Source organism: Chlamydotis macqueenii, chromosome 9, assembly GCF_036417535.1.
Source record: "Chlamydotis macqueenii isolate bChlMac1 chromosome 9, bChlMac1.mat, whole genome shotgun sequence".
NCBI classification, from domain to species: Eukaryota; Metazoa; Chordata; class Aves; order Otidiformes; family Otididae; genus Chlamydotis; species Chlamydotis macqueenii.
In genome coordinates this window covers 27,894,582-27,914,499 of record NC_141564.1, presented here as the reverse complement: position 1 = coordinate 27,914,499, position 19,918 = coordinate 27,894,582, and the positions used below count along the sequence as shown (strand labels likewise).

The window sequence follows — 19,918 nt, the reverse complement described above, 5'->3', positions numbered from 1 at the left end:
ACAGCCCCAGCTCTCTCAGCCTGTCCTCATAGGAGAGGTGCTCCAGCCCTCTCATCGTCTTCGTGGCCTCATCTGGACCCTCTCCAACTAGTCTGTGTCCTTCTTACATTGGGGGCTCCAGAACTGGACGCAGTACTCCAGGTGGGGTCTCACCAGGGCAGAGTAGAGGGGGAGAATCACCTCCCTCGACCTGCTGGCCACGCTCCTCTTGATGCAGCCCAGGATGCGGTTGGCCTTCTGGGCCACAAGCGCACATTGCCAGCTCATATTAAACTTCTTATCTACCGTCGCTCCCAAGTCCCTCTCCTCAGGGCTGCTCTCAATCCATTCTCTGCCCAGCCTGGATTTGTGCCTGGGATTGCCATGACCCATGTGCAGGACCTTGCACTTGGCCTGGTTGAACTTCATGAGGTTGGCACGGGCCCACCTCTCCAGCCTGTCAAGGTCCCTCTGGATGGCATCCGTCCCCTCCAGTGTGTCGACGGCACCGTACAACTTGGTGTCATCGGCGAACTTGCTGAGGGTGCACTCTATCCCACTGTGCATGTCGCCGACAGAGATGTTGAACAGGGCCAGGCCCAGCACAGACCCCTGAGGGACGCCACTGGTGACCGGTCTCCACTTGGACATCAAGCCGTTAACCACCACTCTGAGTGCGGCCATCCAGCCAACTCCTTATCCACCGAGTGGTCCGTCCATCAAAGCCACGCCTCTCCAGTTTAGAGAGAAAGATGTCGTGCAGGACAGTGTCAAATGCTTTGCACAAGTCCAGGTAGATGACCTTGAAAGGAAAACTTGTGGGTTGATACAAAGACAGTTTACTCCAATAGCAAAGGAAAATGACAATAACAACAAAATATAGGGATACTAAAATATACAAAATGAATGATACACAATTTCTCACCATCCGAAGTCCCAATGACCAATACAGCCCATCCCAAGCAATAATCACAGAAACAAAACTCAGCAGCAAAAAAAGGAGCAAGAGAGCTGCCCCCTGGCCAACCCCCACGTGTATACTGAGCATGACATTTATGGCATGGAATACTCTTTGGCCAGTTTGGGTCAACTGTATGGGCTATACCTCTCCCAGCTTCCTGCACCTGCACATTGGCAAAATCTGGGAAGCTGGTAAGTGTCCTTGGTCTCTTTAGCAACAACTAATAATATCAGTGTATTTATCAACATTCTTCATATACTAAATCCCATACTAAATCCAAAACATAGTGGCTACTGACAGCAAAATTAGCTCCATCGCAGCCGAAACCAGGACACTCTCTGACACCACTTCTGAGACAGAAAAGGGTTTTTAGGAACCTTACCTAGTGGTTCACACAGTACAGCTGGCTGTGGAGCAGGAGGCAAGTTTACTGCAGCAACAGGTAGAAATCATCACTGCTGTCTGCTTTCTGCAGGCAGGACTACGTCTCCTCCAGAAAGAGCTGGAAACTAATGGGCCAGCATGAGGGCTGCAGCCTCGAGGATTGGCTGAGCTCACCCTGCAGCCCCTTCCCTCCCTGCCAGACTTGCCTGGGCATAGCTGGGGCACTCCAGCTGGAAAAGCAGCTTGGTGACCTGGCACAAAGTGCCAGCCATGCCCAGGCTGTCCCTAAGTGTGCTGCACAGGGCTCTGACCAGGAGATAGCTCTCCATGGCTTGCAAGGGCTGAGGGCAGGAAAACCCCTGCCATTACCCTCAGATACCACCTCAGAGGGTTTCTGTGTGCCTGATGAGCCTGCCATTCCACCAGCCACCTCCCCAGCAGCATTACCTTGGCCATCAGTTTGTAGAGAGCTGCCAGGAGGGGCAGCTGGGGCTATGCACGGCTGGGACATCTGCGTCACCAGGAGCTGCTTCCACAAAGTGAAGGCACCACCCAGGCTTTTGGACAGAGCTGAGGGCACATGATGGGTCTGAAACACCTTGACCTAAAATCATGCGCTCCTGGAAAGCCTCTTCACAAAGGGCCCGAACCAACCAGCATCCTCACCGGTCTCTATGGCCAGGTTGAAGGAGATGCCATTGTACAGGAATCTGTCCTCCAGCAGCCTGCCTTCATAGTTGAGGTCGTTAGGCTCAGAGTCATGCAGGTTCTTTAGCCCCTAAGCTTTGGCTCTCTGTTCCCTCTTTGTGCTCTGCAGCAGGGGAGAAAGCAGTGGTGACATATGTTAAGAGACACCATGGGTTTTCCAGCAGGGTCTGGGTGGCTTTTGGTGGCCTCAATGCAGCGCTGAGCATTGCCAGCAAGGCTGAGGAGGGTACTAGGCATGTGCATGGAGCCTTGTGGCATTTCCGGACTGGGATCCTTTTCTGGCATCCCACAGTCCCCCTCCACCATCCCCACCCACCTTCTCCAGCTTGGACTCCAGGGTGCAGATGTAGAGCCAGAGCAGAGCCTGGTCCTGGTTGTGGCCACTCCCGGGCAGTGACTCCAGCAGCTGCAAGGCTTCACAGAACGAGTTCAGGGAGTAGCCACTGGAGAGAGGGTTTAGAAACAACCTTCTGCCCCCAAAACCCCTGGAGCATCTTAAGAGGAGGAACAGATACACCCTGCAACCCCAAAGAGAGCAAACAGCCTGAGCAATAACACTCCAAATCCTTAAGACTCTCCCTGAGGGCCCTCAAATGCTCCTTGGGGACTTCTGAGGACACAGAGAGGTGATCCCAGCATGCCAGCATCCACCCACCAGTCCACTGCTGGGCATAGGTGTGATCACACAAGACCTGGGCCAGTTCTGTCAAGCTGACAGCTCACTCATGCAGGCAGCCACTCTCCTCCAAATAGATCTCCTGCATGTTACAGAGGACTTTGTACTGTTCCTGCTCCATGTCGGCTCAGACCGACTTGTAAGCTTTCAACTCGGCAAAGACAATGGTCACCACGGTCTTTGTATCCACACTGTGGCCCTCCAAGCCTTCCTGGGGGAAAAGGGAGCTGTAGGGGGGCTCTGTGCCCCTCTCCCCAGCCCCTTAGGGGACCACAGACGCCCCAGCTCCGCTCCCCGACTCCCCTAGGGCTCACAGTTCCTCCCAGTTCTACTTCCCGGCCCCTCTAGAGCACACAGACCGCACCAGCCCCATTCCTCAGCCCACTGGGGCACACAGCGGGCCATAGCCACAGTCCCCGCTCCCAGCCTCCCTCCCCAGCCCCCAACCCCACTCCCCAAATGCTCACAGCCCCTCCGCGGTCTGGAGCACCCCTCGTCCACCTCCCCGTGACGTGCAGGCCCCGACCCCCGCGCTGGCGGGGCCTCATACTCACGCCGCCACCGGGCTGGAGGGCCCCGCCGCGCGCCCTGGTCAAATACCACCCGTAGCCAATCAGCGCGAGGTTGCGTAGGGCGGCGAGGCACGTCGGGAGTTGTAGTCCCCAGTGCGGAGGGGGTGCGCATGCGCAGAGCTCCTGGAGTAAGGGAGATGGTTTTGCAGGGACCCTTGTGCAAGGGGGCGGTCAGTGTGCGGAGACTCTCGTACAATGAGGGTCAGTGCACAAGGACTCTTATGCAATTGAGTTGGCATGCAGGGACCGTTGTGCAACGGGAGGTCAATGTGCAAGAACCCCCCACGCAATGGTGGTGATTGTGCAGGGACCCATATGCAGTGAGGGACAAGTGCATGGGGACCCTTGTGCAATGGGGGCTGTGTGCAGGGACGCTAATGCAAAGGCAGTGATTGTGCAGGGACCCTCGTGCAATGGGAGGGTAGGTGCATGGAGACCCTTGTGTGATGGTGGTGGTGGTGGTGGTTGTGCAGGACCCCCATGCGATGGTAGTGGCTGTGCAGGCCCCTGCTGTACTGCTCTGGCCAAGACAGAGTTCTTTTTCTCTGCAGCAGCCTTGAGTTTGGGAGCAAAATAGCCAGGGTCTGATACAGTTGGGCTGTTTGGGGTGCTGCTGAGCAGCCTCAAGGCCACCTCTGGCTTCCACGTGGCTCCCACAGTATGCAAGGACCCCCCTGCAATAGGGGTGGGTGTGCAAGGACCCCCATCTGCAATGGGTGTGGGTGTGCAAGGATCCCGGGCACTGGGGACGAGTGTGCAGGGAACCCCTACGCAACAGGTGTGGGTCTATGCGCACCCTGTGCAACAGGTGCAGGTGTGCAAGGACCCCCATGTAACAAGCATGGATGTGCAGGGACTCTTGTGCAATAGGGGGCTGCTGGTATGCATGCAAGTAGCATGCAACAGGGTGCTGATGCGCAGGGACCAGTACACAACAGTGTTATGGTTATGAGCAGCTCCATACCAGCAGCTGAAGGAGCTGAAGCCTCAGGCCCACAGGAGCTGACGCAGCCCCAACTTTCTGATAAAACTAATGCTTGCAGACAGAACTTGCTGGATCTGGCAGATGGAAGCAGAATGAGAAGGACCAAGGAGACAATTAAAAGAATCACAGGTGAGAAGGGACCTTTCCAGGCCACCCAGTCCAACCCCCCTGCCAGGAGCAGGGACATCCCCAACCAGATCAGGGTGCTCAGAGCTCCATCCAACCTGGCCTGGAATGTTTCCAGGAATGGGGCATCCACCGCCTCTCTGGGCAACCTGGGACAGTGCTCCACCACCCTCAGTGTAAAATATTTCTTCCTTATAGCTAGGCTGAACCTTCCTTCTTTCAATTCAAAACCATTCCCCTTGTCTTGTCACCACAGGCTGTACTAAAAAGTCTGTCCCCGTCTTTCCTATCAGCTCCCTTTACGTCCTGAGAGGCCACAATAAGGTCTCCCTCGCGCCTTCTCTTCTCTGGGCCAAACAATTCCACTCCTGCAGCCTGTCCTCATAGCAGCCCTCCAGCTGTTTCTGTGGCCTCAGACCTCACATGAACCAATGAGACCCCAGGGTCAGACCCTGCCACGGTGGCCAGCATGTATAAATCCGTAACAGTGTGCAGGGACCTCCCCCTGCAATGCCAATGGGTGTGCAAGGGCCCTCGTGCAACAGGAAGCTGGCATGCAAAGACACCTGTGCCCCACGTGTGCAGGGACCAGCGTGCAATGAGGCTGCTGGTGTGCAGCGAGGTGCCAGGATTGCTGCCCAACACAGCAATGGCATGTGGGAAAATGTGCAAGGGGGCGTGTGCCACATGGTGTGCAATGGAGTGCCTGCAGATCAGTGTGCAATGAGGTGCTGCGACATGGCTCTGTGTGGAGTGGGACAGCCACGTATTGTTGTAACAGAAACCCTGGCAGACGCAGACACTCAGTCCCTTGTGCACAAGGGATGATTGTGCAAGAGAAGTACTGGTGCACACGGAACCCCCACTGTGCACCAGGGATGACTGTAAAACATAAACACTGGTGTGCACAGAAATCCCCATGCACCAAGAACAGTGGTGCAAGCATGGCTGGCTGCACCGCTGCATGGGACAACAAGGTTCCAGTGTGCGACTTGCACATGCCCAGAACCCCATGCTGGGCAGGGGGCAGATCTGGAGCTGGTTCCCCCAGAAAAATGGGGGGGGAGGGCAAGGATCTGCAGAAATACCTTTCTTTTAAAAAAGAGGGAGAGAGAGAGAGTACATCTCCCCACATGCCTCCGCCCCCCTCCCCCCCCCCGGCTACCATGGAGGCGTTGGGGACAAGGATGTTTAGAGGGTCAGCAGCCACTTGGAGGGGCCACTCACCCTGTAGCAGTGGGTCAGGGTGTCCCCACGTCCTCTGCCTGGTCCCTCAGGGGGGTGACACCCGTCGTGGGACCCCATCATGGTTTGAGTGTGGCATCAGTGTTGTCTTGTCCCAGTGGCACGGGCAGGCAGAGCTCAGCCTCATGGTGGCTGAGGGCAAAGAGGCAGTCGATGGCCAGCTGCACAATGGCCGAGCAGATGCCAAACATCCTCCTGATGTCTGTCTGCCAGTCGCTGACTGACTTAGACAGGCCAGTAAGTTCAGGGGGAGGTGAAACCAGTTCACCAACCCCAGTTCACCAGTTTGTGTCAGAGGAAGTCCATTGCCAGGAAGTAGAGCCTGCAGGAGAGTTCAACAAGGAGGAAGGTGAGGAAGGACTCGGCCAGGCTCTCCTGGCTGAGGCTGGTGGACAAGGTGAGCATGAAGAGGGAGAAGAGCAGGAGAACAGCGAGGAAGAGGAGGTGGATGGGCTGGAAGTGGTACCTCTGGGAGATGGCCAGGCGGTGGAGCAAGGAGCCCAGCACACTGGTGGCCAAGAAGCTGGAGAAGACGATGCCCAAGTGAGCGCCATCCAGGATGCGGCGCCAGAGGAAGATGATGTAAGTGACGCTTTCAAACAGAGCCTGGATAGTGCCCAAGAGAAGGATGCACCAGTCAGAGAGCAAGCACTTCAAACCATCGCTGGATGTTTTGGAGAAAGCTTGTTTCTTCCCATAGTTTTCCTCTCAATTTTTCACGGCAAAGATCCCCAACAGCACCAGGAGGGTGATGGAGACCATGAACGGGGCCACTGGGCCCAACCACTTGGCTGCACCCCCCAACCCTCCTGGTGATGACGTTGTTCCAAAAAGCCACCTGGGAGAAGGTGATGGCGATGCCTTTGGCCGGAAAGTCGTACCACTCCATGTGCTCATGGATGTACCACTCCTTGAGGGTGGAGAAGAGCAACGCCATGCATAACCCCCCTAAAACCCTCTCTGCCACCAGCACCAGATAATCCCAGGAGAGTTTGGCCAAACCACAAATCAAGTAGGTCGAGGAAAAAAGGATGTAGGATTTTTTTTCTGACTCAGGTGATCTACTAAAGAAGAGGAAACTGTTTTCCCTTCATTGCGGAACAGGTTCATGCCCGGTGCCTCAGAACCAATGAGCACAGAGAGCTGAGATCCACTTTCTAACCTTTTATGCTGTTCTGTACAGAAAAGGCTGCTAGGCAATAATGTGCAAATCTAGCACAACTCTTTGGAGAGGTCATAGGCTTTTTATACAGGTTACAACAAAGGAGAAGTTGCACAAGTCTTACTCATTGGTCAGCTTTTAGTTATGTAAGTGGTGCAGTTCTGCACAGGTCCTGATTATTGACTAGTTCATTACACAAAGTTGGTCAGACATTAACATGTAGGGTGTCTTCCCAGGAGTGTGATTTTTATCATGCTAATTAGTGCTAGATTACTTTCAGGTAACCATACTATGACTCATCTTTGTCGATTCCAGCTCATTCCATACCCCCTTATCTCCCATCTCCCCTTTTGGGAAGTGACATATCTTACTGTAATTCTTCACTCTGAAGCACACAATTTCCCCCCCTTTGAGACAACAGACCTTACTCAGAGGTCCCATAGTTCTCACCTCCTTTCATACTTGCTAATTTCAAAAAATATTCCATGTTATCACTTCTCACCATGATTGGTTGGAGCCTATGACACAATTTTTTGGAAAATTCCTGACACACAGGTAGGCATTGTAAAATACAGTAGCACACTATAATTACCACAAGCAAAAATATAATAATAATGAACAATTGTTTTAACCACCCAAAATTCAGTAACCGTGAAGTCAACCATGAAAACTCAATCCTGGTGTTTTGTTTAATTTCCTGAACTAATGTGTGTAACTGTCCAATCCTTTCCTCAACCAGCTGCAAGTTATCTGACAAATTAAAACAACACATCCCTTTGAATTCCTCACATCCACGGCTATGTCTGAACAGAAGGTAATGTATGGCTGCCCTGTTGTTGAGGGTAGCCTCCTGTAGCTGGACTATTTCCTGACTTCAGGCTGCTAATGCCTGTGAAGTAGAATTTACGCTTTTGGCCATCGCACAAGTGAGATGGTTAATCAGGTGGCAATTCATGGCTACGCCTACTTCTGGTGTAAGGAAGGCAGCCGGGCCTATTTCTCCTGGACTAAAAAGAGTTATTTCAGATTTACAGTTTGGATTGCTTCTCTTCTCTTTCTTTGAATGCCTTTCTTTGATCCATCAGTTAAATCTTCTTTGGAAGGTATAAGCATAGTTAACCTGCCTATTGTACAATGGCCACCTGTTGTTACCTGAAGTTAACTCCCGAAACACACACAAAATATGTTTAGAGACGAGACATTGCATTACTCTGTGCAGGATGCAAGGTGGAAGATTTCCACTAATCAAGCACACCTACTGGAGTTTTCAGTTTAAATTTATACATTAAAAGTCAAAATATCATGCCTATTTAATACATATGCAGGCCTATCTAATACATATTCATTATACGGAGCAAGCATGACATGTTGCCCTCTTTGGCAATCAACCCAAAGTCTTTTGCGCCTGCTCCAGGGTCTCTGGTGGTCTCAGGTGGTCATTTGGGGAAGAGTACCCTTACTCCTTTTGTCCTTTTATGGTTATGGGTCATTTAAGGACACCAGAGTTCTTGTTTTTCCTGCTAACTTCTTGTAAGAAGCCTTGACGTGTTCTTTATCTGGTGTTTTTTTAGCTTGCTACCCAAATATTCCTTAAGCATTATCTATTCAAAACAAGTCAACTTTATGTATAGTCTAAACAATCCTTGGATAAAACGCATACCACGAATTCCATGTGTTACTTTTTTATTCCTTGAATTATATTACCTTCTAAAGTGATTAATCTATTTTATAATCTGTATTATTTCTATGTAATCTAAATTATTATATGTATTTGAGGTAACACTGTGACATTTGCTGGGATATAGGTATAGGCTTCATGACTACATAGTAGGAACCATCTTAGGGGCAATTTGGTATTTGAATATGCAAAAGATTGTTCCCCTATTGTGTTAACACTTTATGTGGGTCAAAGAATGGGTGAAGTTTTCACACTTTCCCGTACAACTTACAAACTTTACGCATTTTTCTGCCGGAAATGCACCTTTGACGTTTAGCCTTATCGTATCTTTATCCAGCCGGAGTGGGCAGGAGACAGCCCCGCACCTGCCAAAGGGGCTCGCTCACCTCACTGCTGGTCCTGGCCCCCACCTGCCCCTGGAAAGCGCCCCCGGCACACTGCTATGCTGTGGCATCAGCACAGAAGGCGGCGGCGCTGCTCTGTCCCAGCGCAGGGCCGACGCTGCAGTTCCGCGCTTTGCGCGCTGACCGACTGCTGGCACCGCGCCCGTGGGGCGGCAGCGATGTTTCCTTACCGGGAGGGAGCAACAAGCACGGCGGCACCGCACCGCAGCATCGCATGGCCAGGACCAGCGGAGACTCTGACCAAGAAAGTGACAGAAGCAGGGTTTTGCCTCACTCACACTGCTTAAGAGACAACACAAGTGGCCCAAGTCAAACAAATCTTGCTAGAAAGTCCTAGCGACAGACAGAACAGTGTGCCAGAAAGCAGAGTCAGGTTGTTCTGGTTTTATTTAGTGAGGGTGGGCTATGGTGGCAGCTTCTGTAAGAAGCTTCTAGAAGTAGTTTCCCCTTTGTTCAGTGGACTCGTCTGGGCCTAGGGCGGACATGCTGCTGGCCAGGGCCAAGACAATTGGTGACAGAATGTTCCCTGATAACGCCTCTGTGACAATTTATTTAAGAAAGGGAAAACTGGGGAAAAAAAAGGAAGATGTGAAGAAGCTGGAACAGGGGCAGAGAGGGGGAGGCGCAAGCCTTGTGGGCCTTGCACCCCTCACCCTCTGGCCTCCCGCTGGGCGGCCGACTGGGGCCGACTCGGCCTGGCCCGGCTGCAAGAAGTGGAGAGAAGATGTGAGAGAACCTGAGAGGCGTCTTCCTGCCCATTGTGAAGAATTTCTGGTGAGAGGAACACCTGCAGACGCCAAAGTCAGTGAAGAAGGAGGGGGAGGAGTAATGCGGCTCCTGGCCAAGATTCCCCTGCAGCCCGTGGTGCAGCCCATGGTGAGGCCGGCTGTCCCCCTGCAGCCCATGGAGGTCCACAGAGGAGCAGAGATCCACCTGCAGCCCGTGGAGGACCCCACGACAGGGCAGGTGGAGGCCTGAAGGAGGCTGTGGCCCATGGAGGGCCCGCTGGGACAGCTGTTCTGGAGGGACTGCACCCCGTGGAAGAGATGATCCATGCCGGAGCAGTTTCACGAAGGACTGTGGCGTATGGGTGGGACCCCACGCTGGAGCAGGGGAGGAACGTGAGTTCTTCTTCCCCTGATGAGGAAGGAGCAGCATAAAGTGACAAGCAATGAACGGACCGTAACCCCCATTCCCTCTTCCCCCCCTTTGTCATTTGGGGGGGAAGGTGGTAGAGATAATGTAAAAATGTTAAGCCCGAGAAGAGGGAGAGGTGGGGGGAAGTTATCTTGCTCTCTTTCTCATTATCCTGCTTTGTTTTTAATAATAAACAAATAGTTTTCCCCAGGTCGAGTTTGTTTTGCCCATAATGGTAACTTTAAAGATCTCTCCCTGTCTTTATGTCAAACCTGGAGCCATTTTTCTTATATTGTCTCTCCCTATTCTCTCGGAGGGTGGGGGGAGCAAGAGAGAGACTGCGTAGTCTGGTAGACGTGGCTAAACTATGACACAGGTCCAGGTTTCTGCTGCACACAGGCAGAAGCAGAAAGAAGCTGATGCAAAGAAGACACCAGTTTGCATTAAGACAGATCCATCAGGAAACAGGGCTTGATGCCAGTGTCATGCGCATGATGCAATCCATGCTGGGAGGTAACCCTGCATGGGCACTAGAAACAATGCTGTAATGGCAGACTGCACTGACATGGAGCACAGACGATGGCAGCTCCAGACTGCCCTACCACAGGCACCTGTCCTAACAGCCAATCAGGCTGCGCATCAGAGTGTGGGGTTCTGTCCCAGAGGGGAGCTGAGTGTGTATGGGTGCTCTACGTGGCTGGCTGGTTGCTTTTGGGTGCCTGGGGGGACAGCAGAAGCAACCTGTGACCCACTGGCACACACAGGACTGGGGAGTCCCACGGCTTTGGGGCAACTGTATGGGGCAAGCAGGGCTCAGGGAGGCCCACTGGAAATTTTCATTAGTTGGGCAGGCACCCACAGTCTGTGCCTAGGGGTGGGGAGGCCACAAGGTGCTTGGAGGTGCCTTTCTTTCAGCCTATCTTCCTGCTTCCCCCAATTCTCAGGTTGCTAACTTGAGGATGTACTTATGTACCTAATGAGTAGGACTGCCACAGCAGGACCAGCTGCCCCTCCCCAGCAGGGAGCCACTGCTCCACTATCCTGCTCCAGGGCTTGCCCGTTGCCCCACAGCTCCCAGCTGTCAGTGTCCCCAGGACAGAGGACACACACCAACTGCGGGGGAGAAACATGGCCCCTGAAGGGAAGATAAAATCTTCCCCGTGCTCCCGGCAGGCTCAGCCTCAGGCACCCTGTGACTGAGCGTCTCCAGGCTGAGACCCTCAGTGCACTGCCTCCAGGAAGGGATGGCCCCAGCAGGCAGGAGGCATCCGCAAGCCCGCAGCCACTGAAAAGTCTCGCTCACCTCACTGGCGTCCCTGAGCACTCAGCACCAAGCAGTCCCAATGCTTGAGGCCTGCATGCCACCGTCATGCTAGTTGCACGCACTGTGCATGCACCAGCTGCCGACGCTGCAGGTGGCAGGAAGCAAGGTAGAGGCGGTGGGAAATGATCGTAGCATGGTACTGCTCTGCTTCTGTCCTGTCCCCTCTCCCCGGCACTCACAGTGCGGTGCCACGCCGGTCCTGCTCTCTGTCGTGCTCCCCTCGCCGCGCTCTGAGCACGGCTCACTCGCACATGCGCATTGGGGCCCGCTGGGCATGCCACTGCATCGCGGTGCATCAGCAAGCGGTGCTGCTGTAGAGGTGTGTGAGTGCCGTGGAGCAGCTCCGAGACCAACTGTTCGTCCCCAAGACAACGGGGAGCACCAAGACGCCAAATCAGCCTCCTGCCGAGCTGAGCGGCGGGAAGAAGCGGCGCACACAGCTGGTGATCCTGCTGGCCTCTCGCGGAGCACCGCGCACGCGGCGAACTGCGCCGCTCGGCTGTGGTGAACTGGGGGCAGCGCTGAGCAGGACGGAGACAGCGTGCGCGTCGCCGCCCCACATGCAGTACCGGGCTGTGATCGGCCGACGGCAGCAGTGAGCCGGACGGCGGCATTGCCCGTGCGTGTGCCCCCACGCTGCATGACTGGACTGTGATCGAGAGAGGGCACCAGGGAGTACGGTGCGAGCTGCAGTACGGGGTTGTGGCCAGCCGGAGGCTACTGTGAAGACGGCGGCCGGCCGAGGCAGGATGCTGGGATCCGCCACGGGGAGCGGTGCGCAGCGCCGCAGTACTCCGCATGCGTACACCCCCTCCCAGCCCCGTACAGCAGTGAATTGCGATCAACGGTAAGCAACCGTGAGGCGGAGGCGGAACTGCGCATGCGTGAGAGGGCTGGCTGCAGTGCTGTGCTGGGATCAATCGAGGGAAGCGCGAGCGGGGCGCCGGTACTGCGCATGCGTTTCCCTCCCCAGCTGCAGTACTCGAGACCGATCAACTGGCGGCAACAGTGAGCACGATGGCCGCAGTGCGCATGCGTGTCCCCAGCCGCAGCACGGGGTCGGGACGAGCGGAGGGCGGGCGAGAGCGCGGCGGCGGCTCTGCGCATGCGTGAGGTGTAGAGTTGGCAGAGCGGCGGGAAAATAGCGATGCGGGCTGGAGAGACTGATTGGGAAGAAAAGAGACAACGGGCAGGACAGAGCGTCTGGGACAGGAAGAGAAAGGCAGCGAGCAAGCTCGGCAGACGGCTAGAGTTGGTGGGAAGGACAGTCAGGCAGGGCGATAAAAACAGAGGGACAGGGAGCTGGACAGAGGGATGGAGAAAGAACCTCTGCAGCTGCAGGAAGCCTCTCCGCGTGCTGCCACGCAAGCCGTGTGCACCAACGCCTAGTAGTGCTCAAGGCTAGCAGGCACTTTCCAACATGTATCAACTCCACTGCCTTGCTATCCGTTGTGACAGTAATTTGTCAGCTGCTGCTTGCTGACAGACACAGTAAAAGGCATCATCCTGTAAATGGATAAAGCCATGCAAAAACTGAAAGCCCTGGAGAAAAGCACAGGAAACCAAATTTAGTATACAAACATAAATGCTAATCTAATACACACAAACTAGGTAAAGGAGAAGATGCAAGCCACAAATGCTGCCCCTCCACCCCCGTTTTGAAGACTACCACAGCATTTGGGTTTGCTGCAAGAAATAGATCAGACTAAATAGTCACTACAGATTAACCTTTCAGAAACTTCCTGTGTCGACATTTTTGGCATAACTGTGCCACAGCCCTCTCTCAATTCAGGCATGCAAAAGCAGATCTACTTCTTCAAACACTTGCCTAGTTACCTCCTGCTCATTGCCTCAGGTCAGACCACAGAGCTGAATGCTGGCTAGCACCAGGGGAAAGATTTGAGCCCTCTAAAATGGTTCACAGTGTGCTGCTTGGGGTTCAGGGCTGACAATTTATTATCTAAGGATTTGCAACTTTTCATTTAACAGTAAGCTCTAAACCCTGAACTTTAAGTGTTAAACTACATATTTTAGTAGTATTATAGAATATATTTTAGAACCCCAACTATTGTTGGTGCTTTACAACTTATGGATGAGGTTAGATATTAAATCCCGCACCCTGATCAGTAAATAAGTAAACTGTCAGCCCTGACTGATAGATACAGAGTCCCACAGAATAAAGTCATAAACTGCCACCTGAGTGAGAAACTGTAAACAATGAACTCTAAATAGTTCACGGAATGTGAGTGACCGAACCCTCAGTTTTGAGCAATACATGCCAGAGCACATAAAAGCAGGAAAACGGTAAAAAGAAGCTGAGGAATTCTTGCCCACAGCTGTTAAAGTTTCCACTTCCTTTGGAAGTGTAGCAGAACAGGCGGATAGACACCAGGATGTGTTACAGATGCTGTTTGTAGGTCTGATTTTAGCCACCATATGCAAGAATCAATCCATAGGATTGCAGTAAGCTGCACTTCCACTGAACCTACCTGCATCATCACAAGCACTAACTCATCTCCATTAGAGACAATTAACATAATATTTATGGTCCCCTCAGCTCCATGGTCCAACATCCAGAGGCAGGGCCACTGACAACTACCAGCTGATTTTAAACTGTCTTGTCCCTTACCAGCCCTCTCAGGCAGGCCTGCCAACAGCAGGACCGTTGGCCCCCCAGAGTGCCACATCACCAATCCTGCTGCAGGGTCTGCCTTCCTCCCCACAGTTCCCATCTGTCCGTGTCCACATGGCCGACTGCACACTCTAGCTGGTTCTGGGGAGTAACTGGGGCCTTAAAATCAGGGCAAGGGGTGAGGAAGTCAGATCTGTGCTCTCAGCAGACCCTGCCTCGCATGCTCCTGCACCAAGCGGGCCTGGACCGAGACCCCTCAGCCCACACCACCACTTCCAGGCAGCCACAGTGGGCAGGAGCCATCCCCAAGCCTGTGGCTGCCAAAGGTCTCGCTCACCTGACTGGTGTCCCTGACCCTCACCTGCCCCTGCCATGGGGAAAGGGACCCTGCCCTCTGCCATGCCGCTTCTGGGCACTGCATATGCTCTGGCCACAAATCAAGGAGGAAAGCATGTTCCCAGGCACTGTGAGGTAAATTGAGACCTCAGTCTTATTTTTTTTCTGTCTCATACAAGATTCCTCAAAGATTAAGGCAGCCTCCTCTGTCTTTTACTTACCAGTCTGCGTATAGCACATGCATCTTAAATAACTGTGTTAACTATGAAGAGAAGGCTGAGGAATACGTTACTTTAAGAGTTATATTTTTTTTCCCAAATCAATATAGTAGGCAGAGAAAGTCAAGACTGATAATACACAACAGCATGTAGTTTTAGCACAGTTCCTCTTCTGTGCAGTACTTTGCAAATCTAATATCCTTAAGTTGTATCAGATACTTTAACCAAATCTTGCACAATAAACAGTTTACAGTGGTCAGTATTTAAAAGAAAAGCAAGAACAACTGAATGCTCTTCAAGGCAAAATGAATTTTTTTTTTCACAAAAACTTCACACAGCAACAAAGAAAGAAGGACTCCAAAAATAACTCATTAACAGTGCTTTCCTCCTCCGTGCTTAAATGTAGTTGCACTCAAATCTTTGCTCATGAAATGAGAAGTATTTATGAGGAGAGACTGACTGTACAGGCCCAGCATCAAAATCATACATGGGCTTCAATACAAATGGGGTTTTGACAACACATATAATCTGCACCTAGCTAATGAAATCTGTACCTAGCTAATGAATCTGTCAACATTATCAACCAAATCCAAGACACATGGATTAAAGTGGAAGAGAAGAGTCAAATTCTAAATCTCTCGAAACAAATGTTTCAGTTCCTACAAGGAGCAATGGCTAAAGAAGTTCTGGAGTGGTTAAATGTGTTGTTTAGATTTGTATCTCCTCCTCATCCACACTGACGGGCATGAATTCCCCTTCCCTAAGGGGTACATTTTCATTTTATACTGCATGGGTAAATACAGGGTGGCTTGAAAGCACTTATTTCCCGAAGTCTTACTATTCCACAGCCAGCACTGTTTTTGAGACAAGATGAGCTCTCCACCAAAATGAAAAAGGAAAGACTCAGTCCTCAGTAAAAGTACACAAGTCTTATGAGGAGCGGCTGAGAGAGTTGGGATTGTTTAGTCTGAAGAAGAGGAGGCTCAGGGGAGACCTCATTGCACTCTATAGCTTCCTGAAGGCAGGTTGTGATGAACAGGGGTTTGGCCTCTTCTTCCAGGCAACAAGCAGGACCCGAGGAAATGGCCACAAGTTGTACCAGAGGAGGTTTAGATTGGACTTGAGGAAAAACTTTTTCTCTCAAAGAGTGGTAAGGCACTGGAACGGCCTGCCCAGGGAGGTGGTGGAGTCTCCGTCCCTGGCAGCGTTCAAGAGGCGGCTTGATGAGAAGCTACAGGATATGGTTTAGTAGCTGTGGCAGCAATGGCAGTGGGAAGACGGTTGGACTAGATGATCTTATAGGTCCCATCCAACCATGTGATTCTATGATTCTATGATTCTATACAATTTCAAAAGTGACTATGTCTGTGTATGCCAGTTTTCAGACCCATAGCTTGTCTGGGAAAATGATCATTTATGAAAATTTAAGCTGAATTTTCAAATTTTAAAATATGTATTTATAGCCAGATAAGAGGCATACTAGTTTCTTGCTATTTCAGCCATCAGTAACAGGAAAGGTGATGTTATCTGAGTATTGAGTTTTATCATCATATTAAATGCAAGTACAATGTGAGACAATGAAACATATGCTGCATATAGACCCACCAAGAATTGTTCCAGCTAATTCCATTCCTTTATTGGAAAGTGAACGGAGTAGTAGCTCTGCTAAGGAAAGATGGAGCAGAAAAGATCTAATTGAAGCAAAGTGGGATACTAAGTATCCTGCAGCATTAGTAGCTGTATGCCAGCCCCAGTGAAACTGCTGACTGCATCTTACTCTTGCATATCACAATCCCCTGCTTTCCCAGGGAGGTCTTGCTTTAAAGAAGCTTGGCTAGTGCCCTTCTTATTTTCCACAAGTCTTTCTGGGCAATGGTTTCAAGAGTTACTGCCAAATGTCCCTACCTAACACAGCACTCCAGCTTGTCTTCAGACTTCTCTCCCATACAATTCTTTAGCTTCCCTATTCTCTTAGCCTCAGCACTGAAGAATTTTTAAAATTCATCTCGCTTAGTGTCACAGCCAAAGTCCTTGATTTTGTCTCTGCTCTCTTCACTACATCATTGTAATATCATCGCCAAGAACCCCGAAAGAAACAGAAGTTTTATTCTTACAGGTCTCTTCCTTTTCCAATTCTGAAAACTCCTTACAGCTGAAATTCTTCCCAGCCTTTCTTTTTCAGTTTCACTTATTCTCATTTATACTATGCCCTCTCCAGTTTCTCCTCAGTTTCCATAAATCTCTGTTTTTCCAAAGCCTTTCTTATGTTTTTCTTTCTGTCAACCATTTCCCTTTCCTTTACAGCTTTCCCTGCATTCCCACTCATTATATAGATGCAGCGAAATTGGTTTTTACTCCAGTGCAAGCTCGGCAACTGAGTCGCAGACCCATTCAGTTCAGCTGAGCTCCATCACTGTTTGGCCTGACTACTGTCTTCCATTCCATTATAAAAGAAGTCAGGGAGCTAGGCCACAGGATAGAGAAACTATTATCTCCTGTATGTTCTGTCTTTGTTGCAAAGGAACACTGAGAAATCTAAACAGACAGTTTCAGCTAGCACTGGCAAAAGGTAGAGCGAGATTTGTGTCACTCTATAATTACAACTGAGGCAACCTTGAAACCAAGAATAAAAATATTCCTGCTGCAATGTCCTAACATGCTGGGTCATTCAAGGACTGCAACATAGCAACATAGCAGATGCTGAGAAGGCCCAAAATACTCACACACTTCTGTTTTCATGTTATAAGGGACACATTTATCATTAAGTGTTTGTCACTGGATGTATCCGTAGCAAACTCAGCCATGTGAAATGCATTTTCAAAGAACCAGAAGTCCTGCAGTGGAGTCTGAACAGAAACTTGGGAAAAGCAGATAGAGGAAAAACAACATTGCAAATGTGCATGACTTATGCTCTTTAAAGATTCACCCCAAGGGGATGGGGGATATCATTTTACTGGTTTGATCTGATACTAAAGGTCTGGCAACAAAGAAGGGCTGGGAACAACGTCAGTGGTGGCCCTCGCATGAGGAGGCGTGCTTGCTTGTCCGGGTTTACTGACAGTCTGAGAACTTAACTAAGGTTACCTAGTGGTGCCTGGAGGTGATATCAGATAGTCTGTACAAATACTGAGAGCCTGCCTGGTTGGGTGGGATAACAGTTTGCTGTTTTACAGGAGGTTGACTCCTATACATGGTGTGACTGAATAAACAGTACTTCGCTTTAGAAAAGATGAGATGGTCAATAACCTTGTTGTTGCACAGGAAAGAAAGCAAAGCTGTTGCACTAATTACTCCTGCTACATCCCAGCACATTTCAGAAGACTGCACTCTGGAAGGCAACAAAAACAAATTTCTGCCCCACTAAGCTCGCCAGAGTACAGCCAAAGGTCTAAGTATCACTGAATATGCCTAAGGAGACAAGAAAAGGGTGAGAAATGCACTTAAATCAGAAACTGATATCAAAATCTGTCACAAATGTTACATGACCCTGGAAATGTTTTGCCTTCACAATGTTCAGAGTAAGACATACTTATATTAGGGATTACAAAGATCAGCATTTCTGGACTGCTTTCTTCTATGGTAAGCACTACAGGCTTGAAGACAAAAGTAAAGTGTAATAGTTCTTAAATTAACTATTTATCCTGTCACTGCTGTTTTCAGTCTAGTGGATCCAGTATGTGTTCAAGTTTTTCTTCATTCATTTTCTCATCCCTCAAAACTTAATAATTCGATTTGCAGATAGAGGTATTATGCTGCATTAAACCAGTTGCTGCAGCTGTAAAAAAAACCAGCCAAGCTTTTGAACACTCAGAGGCCTTCAGCAGGTCCAAAATAGATGTGGCAGACCTAAATAAAATTAGCTGAGCTAAATACAACTAGAAAGCAATTGCTCAGAGTTTAGCTAGGTGCATATCAGTTGGATCATCTCTAAAAGACAAGATAGCTAACACCTTAGAGGTAAAAGAGAAGTTATTAAGGGGATAAGAGAGGAGACAATGCTCAGGAAGAGAAACAGGTGGTTTGTTCCCTATGGAACAGAGAGGTTAATGAGGAGGTCTATTATGATACGCCATAAACCAGTAAGGCTATTCAGTCCATGGTTTTATTTGAGACTACAGAAGGGCTCATGTGTCCAAAAGATTGTCTAGTCTACTTTCTCCTACTAAATCAGCTGATCTAGTAAAAGACCTCTACTTACATATTCTGTTTCTTATGTCCTGCTCTGTTGTCCATGGTCATGTTTCACTAGCACAGACGTCATATGTAGGAAAGTGGAATTCCAGAGGTCACTCCCCGTTAAAACTCTCTTTGTACCAACCATGATTAGCTCTGAAGGTGTTATTTGGACACTAGGGTCTTTGAAAGATGTGATGAGCAGTTACAAGACAAGCATTATCTAGATTTCCCTATCAGAGTTGTTTAATATGAGCAGCTTTTAAAAAGCTGGATTAAAAATTCAAAGAAGCCTACTGTAATCCATAGCTTTTGGTCCTGTCCATCTCCGTTTATCTTCTTTATATTTTAATGACCACATTCTCCAGCATGACTCTGCAGTGCGTAATAGCTCTCCTACCAACTATCTGACATTTCCCAATTCTTTCTTCTATCACAGATGCTCCATACCACTACTCCAGCTGCTGTCTCACTTCTCCATCATTTTTCACTTCTTATCTGGACCAATGCACGGATTTGATCTGTCTTAACTCTCCAATAAGCAATACAAAACTGAAAAGATAAATAGTGTATAAATAGTAATCAACAGAAAAAGGCAGCGCTCTGTCCTTCATTTCTGTTACTCCAGAGCAAAACTCTGTCCTCTTTAATACAAATAAGTCACAAAAGGGTCTCATTAAAGATTGCTATATAATATTTGAAGCCTACCAATGGCTCTAAATATACCTAAAATACTAAAAGGTAAAAGCACATCAATTTAAGTGAAGCTATGGACATTAAATGCATGAGGGCTGAAGGAGACACTGGAACCAAAATATTTTGTACTATGCTTTTTGTAATTGTCACTGGCTTCATAAAGAGAGGTTTACTCTTTGCTGTCCCTTGACCTAAATGAAGCACATTTCCTCAACATGTAGTCACATAAGTGATATTGTGCTGTATCCAAATGGGCCTCCTGAACATAAGCCATATCAATGTTAAGTGCTTAATAACTGTAGGGTAAATTGTATGATTGCTTCACTGGACCATTATACCCATTAAACATTTAAAAAAAAACAATTTTCAACTCATGTACAAGTGGGGTGGTTTTATTTTTTTAAGCAAGAATCATGTCACAAATAATTCTGTACTATAGCTTTTATAAAAGCTATAAAATATATATTTAAATGAAAAATAATGGCTGGGAATTCCTACCTACAAAATTTTAATGCCTCTTGT

The 19,918-nt window shown here is 49.6% G+C and overlaps 1 protein-coding gene and 1 long non-coding RNA gene across 2 annotated transcripts; one reads left to right on the top strand and one right to left on the bottom strand.

The window, feature by feature from the left end:
- Window positions 1-2,835: 2,835 nt before the first annotated feature.
- LOC104482989 (solute carrier family 61 member 1) lies at window positions 2,836-6,746 on the bottom strand. The gene is given in 6 exon segments (XM_086754164.1): window positions 2,836-2,919; window positions 3,797-3,954; window positions 5,862-5,930; window positions 5,933-6,435; window positions 6,437-6,681; window positions 6,684-6,746. Coding segments are annotated over 6 exon segments (1,122 nt in total).
- Window positions 6,747-12,063: 5,317 nt separating this feature from the next.
- Window positions 12,064-19,298, top strand: LOC147599757 (uncharacterized). The gene is made up of 3 exons (XR_015259401.1): window positions 12,064-12,188; window positions 17,789-17,954; window positions 19,140-19,298. It is a non-coding gene; the product is annotated as an uncharacterized LOC147599757 (long non-coding RNA).
- The last annotated feature ends 620 nt before the right edge of the window (window positions 19,299-19,918 follow it).